Source organism: Marmota marmota, unplaced genomic scaffold, assembly GCF_001458135.2.
Source record: "Marmota marmota marmota unplaced genomic scaffold, marMar, whole genome shotgun sequence".
NCBI classification, from domain to species: Eukaryota; Metazoa; Chordata; class Mammalia; order Rodentia; family Sciuridae; genus Marmota; species Marmota marmota.
In genome coordinates this window covers 10,116,096-10,121,318 of record NW_026000142.1, presented here as the reverse complement: position 1 = coordinate 10,121,318, position 5,223 = coordinate 10,116,096, and the positions used below count along the sequence as shown (strand labels likewise).

The window sequence follows — 5,223 nt, the reverse complement described above, 5'->3', positions numbered from 1 at the left end:
CGGCGGCTCTGACTCCGCGCACTCCGCCCCCTCTTTCCAGCCAGCTCACTCTGGCCAGCTCCTCTCCGACGAGGACTTTTGCCCCCCTCTGTCTCTCTTTCCCGCCTTCCACCACTCCTACACTCCTCTCAAACACTTCTCCCTCTGTTGCTCCTTTTCATCACATCCGGATCGGGGAGGACTCGAACTCTTGGCAGCGGGCCCTGGGCTCTGCCGCGCGCTCCCTCGCGCTGGGAGCTGTCTGGGTCAGGAGGCCAAAGCCGGACAGGGCTGGCGCGTGCTCCTCACTCCAGCGCTGCGCCCACCCGGGCTGGGAAAAAAGGAGGAAATGAGCAGTTTTCTGCCTGACCAGTCGTCCCCTCTACCCTACCAGGAATGTCACCCAACTCTTTGTTCCAATCCTGACCCCAGACCACAATCTAAAGGAGTGCCCTCAGGGGAAGTTGAAACCTTTAAGATGGACTAGGGAAAATGGCAGGGTGGGGGGAACCCACATATCTAACTTTCCTGGTGGGACAGGGAACACGTGAATTTGAAAGCTTGGCTCCAGCTGAGCGTTTAACCTCAGCCTTATTTTTCATTTATTCATTTCGGTCAAACAGGATCCATATCAGGTAAAACCGGTTGCGGTTGCATGAGTCCAGTGCAGACATCTAGGCAAGCAAGGTAGACACCCTTGAGGACAAGCTGGCACAGATCCCCAGTCTGACCTGTTGCAGAATGCATTCCTCTCTGGACCACTGATGTCTGTGGGGAGATAAAATGTAGTTGGGAGTAAAAACCTGATCAACGTTCTGAATGTAGCTCAACCTGATGAGCCAATAATAACAGGTGTAAAGTAATTTGCAGAAATAAAGTATTTGAATAATATATTCAGATAATTTTTGTTCCTTATGTCGTCGTGAGATAAATGCAAAATTTAGTTGACAAAACCTCGACCAAACAAACTCAATTCTTTTTTGACCCTAAGACTAGAGAGGAATCAGTAATGTTATCAAAATTGAAGAAAATGTACATTGGATTCACCTTCTTTCTATAAGTATCATGAATAGAAGTATCCCAGGAATTTTATTTCTTCAAAAATTAGATTTTATTCCAATTGATTGAAAAGAGCCATCCCTTACCTTTAAAGAGTCAGTGCATTTAAATTTGATTTCAATTGTCCTGAAAACACTGGCCTTTGAAGATTCTTTAGGACTATGTTCTCCAAAACACATTTTGGTAAATGATCTATAATTTACAATCCCCCTCCCTCTTTTTTTTTTTTTTTTTTTTTTAACTTGGAGGTTTCAGATATGGTGTCATAAAGTGCCTTTACTCTCCTAAAAACTTGTAAAGGCCTGGACCATTTGGAATCTGTTGGAAGCAGATCAATTTGGACAAAGACTGTGTTAGTATTGAGAAATGTATGGGAAGACTCTCTGTCTACTGCAACACACTCTGTACTCAAAGGAATTGGCTACAAAGAAGCTGCTCCAGAAAATTCTGTTTTATCCCTTTATATCTCCTTGCCCAACTTTCTTAATTGTCTCACAAACATGCTACAGTCCAGGGATATCAGAAGTGGGTTCTAGAAAGTCATAGTCAGTGGTGAATATTTGTTGATTTAATTTCATATTATGCTTAATGATGCCCATGTGCTGGGTAGTTCAGCAAATACTCCTTCAATTAAATTTAACCATCTTACTCTTTAATGGGGAAGAAACAAAATAAAAATACAAATTTTAGGAACAAATGAGAAGCTGTGTTGTAGAATCACCAAGATGGTCAAACGCTTTATCTTGCTCTTGTATGACTTTGAGCAAGTTAGTAAATCTCTCTATGTTTTGGTTGCCTCATAAAATAATAAGAGAAACTCTCAATAGTGTTTCTTTATAAGACTTAATGCAGTAATTTCATAGGATTTGGAAGAATGTCAGATTATGTGGGAAATATTTTTAAAAATATTAATTGTTGGGCTGAGGATGTAGCTCTAGGGCAAAGCACTTGCCTAGCATGTATAAGATCCATAATTTTATCCTCAGCACCACAAGAACAAATAAATAAATGAACACACACACACACACAAACACACACACACACATCTCAACTACTGTTTTAAAGAAGAGAGTACAACAGTGCTTACCAGATGCTAGGAAAGGTAGATGGAAGAAGGGATGAAGAGAGAATGGTTGAGGGATACAGAGGTACAGCTGGATAGGAGAAATAACTTCTAATATTCTATCACAGTGAATAACTACGGTTGACAACAAGAATTATATATTTAAAAGAGCTAGTGTAGAGGATTTTGAATGTTTCCAACACAATGTAATGATAAATGATTGAGGTGATGGATATGCAATCTGATTATATACATTGTACACACAAAGTGAAATATCATACTGTATACAATATGTACAATTATATTAATTAAAAATAAAAATAGTATTCAAAATATTACCTATTATCACAAAAACAGCAGGAGCATTTTGATGGGTAAGGATAAGTATGGCATAATGATTCTATCACAAGGTCCATATCAAAATACCAGGTAATCTGGCTGTTTTAGTCAGCTTTTTCACTGCTGTGACTATAGGATCTGACCAGAACAACAGTAATAGAGGAGGAGTTTATTTGAGGGCTCACAGTTTCATCTGGCCAGCTCCATTCCTTAGGGCTTGAAGTGAGGCTGAATATCATGGTGGAGTGTGTGGCAGAGGGAAGCAGTTCACATCATGGTGATCAAGAAACAGAGAGAGAAACTCCACTCTCCAGATACAAATATATACCCAAAGCCAGGTCCCAATTCCCACCTCCTCCAACCACACTCTATCACTTTAGTTAATCTCATCAAGAATCAACTCACTGATTAGGCTAAGGCTATAACTCAATCATTTCTCCTCCAAACTTTCTTGAAATGTCTCACATATGAGCTTTCTGGGGATGCCTCATATCCAAACCATAACACTTGCCATGTACTTTACACAAACTGTATTAATGAATTGTTCCATCAACCCTATAAGCAAATTGCTAGAATTGCAGTGCTAGAAGAAAAGTTCAAGTTTGTCTAACTTCAAGGCTATCCTGCTTCTCTAGGTAAACTCAGGTCTTTCTAGGGAAAATCTAGGTGTTCGTGAACCTGGTGTCTGTTATACCAAGTGTTACTCTTGGGCACCTGGGAGTTACCCAGGCTGTCTCTGTCCCCATCCCTTGCTTCATTTGCTCATTCTAACTGATCACTTAATTTGGTTCCTAATGAGAACTACAGTGCCCACATCTCATTTGTTCACTGGATGTCACTTAGTGAACATTTATGTTCACCTAAAATTTGTATGTTGAGACTTTAATCCCAGCATGATGTATTGGTGGGGACTTCTAGAGGTAATTAGGTCATGAGACTAGTGTCCTTATAAGAAATACAAGAGAACTTGCTTTTCCTCTCTGTGTTCTAAGCTATAGAAGGACCTAATCACTTCTTCAAACCCCCATTTTCTAATTCTGTCATTTTGATGATTAGAATTCAACATATGACAGGGAACACAGAGAACACAAACATTCAACCAATACAAGGGGATGTATTATCCATGTAATAGTGGATAATATCATAAAAGCTGCTCAAATGTTTTAAATTATTTGGATGCTCTGAGATTGGAACTAGGACATTCAAAAAGGACACTAAGAGTGAGTCTGGCAGTGGGAACTGAACCAGATAGTCAAGGGTGAGAGATGAAGAGGTAGAGGAATCAAGGGCTCTTCCAGGTTTCCACATTTAGGTGGACAGTGGTGGCATCACCTACAGAGATGGAACCATTCCAGAGAAGTAGATTTGGGGGGAGTCCTGCAAATGATGCAGTACTGCAAGACAGCTCGTTGGAACTATCCAGTCTGCAGCAGGATATGTGTCTGGAATACAGGTGTATTGGTGGTAATTTACTAACTTGAAAGTTATGAGTGCCCAAGGTGAGTGTGCAGAGTAAAAAGCAAAGGACCTAAGGCACAGCTCTGCCCCTAAATTCCAATAATGACCTTACTGGCTCCTACCTTTCTCCATACCCTTCCCAGTATCACGATACTGTTATATACCTTCCTTGGAGAAACACCGTTACTTAGGTATGACTATTGCTCATGCCTGCCTATTATCCCAGATGCCCCAGAGGGTGTTCAGTAAGCCAGATTTGCCATGTCTCATACTATATTACCCTGGATGGGTATAAACCTTCCATGGGGACCAGTCTTCCCATGGAGCTAAATGCCCCAGTTTTGGATCAAACAAACCCCTGCCTTTGAAATCCCAGTGTGCCTTATAATCAGTCCTGACTAGTGATGTACACATTAATGATAACAACAGATGGACACACAGTGAAAGAGGTCTGACATGAGCAAGGCAATAAAATAAAGAACTAATTAAACCATTTGTAAAGCATCCTTATGGACCACTTAGTCTTTTATCATTCACGCATTAACACCCATTGAACACTTACTGTGCACTTACTACATGCCAGGCTACATATTAGGTTCTGGAGATACAGAAATTTGATTTGATGTCTTGAAAAGTGGCTAAATTGGTTTTTACTTGAACAGAGACTTATCTGCAGAGCTACAGTCAAAGTTAACATATTTACACAGATATCTAAACCAGAAGTCCACAAGTAGGGTATATAATTGTGTAGTCCTCGGTGGAGGGAGGGGAGATGTGGACCAAATTTAATTTTTTCTTTATTTTTATTTATTTATTTGTTTGTTTGTTTATTATGATGCTGGAGATTAAACCCAGGGCTTCATACATGCTGTGAAAGTATTCTACTGCTGAACTCCATCCCTAGCCCTTTTGTTAATTTCATTTACAGAAAGGATCTTTCTAAGTTGTCCCAGTTGGCCTCAAATGTATGATCCTCCTGCCTCAGCCTCCTGAGTAGCTGGGATTACAAGCATGTTTCACTATGCCCAGAGGCAGAAAATTTTAGAATGAGCATTTATATTTGTTTTTATTCTGTCATTTTGAAGTTCATTTCTGAGTATATATTCTAGGGTATGTGACATATTAGTATAAGAGTACTTGAGTATATGGAAACATGGATTTGGGGCTTATACACCAATATTTTATCAATTGATTTGTTAAAAATAAAAATGATTTAAATGTTTTAAACTATTTAAGGTATATTCATACAGTAATTCTCAGATTATAGCAAGAGTGGTTTTTCTAGAGAATATACATCCTCACTTATATAGAAGCATGACTGTAGC

The 5,223-nt window shown here is 39.7% G+C and overlaps 1 protein-coding gene across 1 annotated transcript in view; it reads right to left on the bottom strand.

Annotated features, from left to right (window-relative positions):
• Mdfic (MyoD family inhibitor domain containing) overlaps positions 1 to 1,217 on the bottom strand; it is an 86,667-nt gene extending 85,450 nt beyond the window's left edge. The window contains exons 1-3 of the mRNA XM_048785917.1: positions 1,125 to 1,217; positions 601 to 747; positions 1 to 30 (exon numbers count right to left, since the gene is read on the bottom strand). The exon at positions 1 to 30 is cut by the window's left edge and continues 31 nt beyond it. Of these exons, the coding sequence (XP_048641874.1) occupies positions 1 to 30; positions 601 to 747; positions 1,125 to 1,217 (270 nt within the window). The remainder of the gene's footprint in view (positions 31 to 600; positions 748 to 1,124) is intronic.
• Positions 1,218 to 5,223: the final 4,006 nt, after the last annotated feature.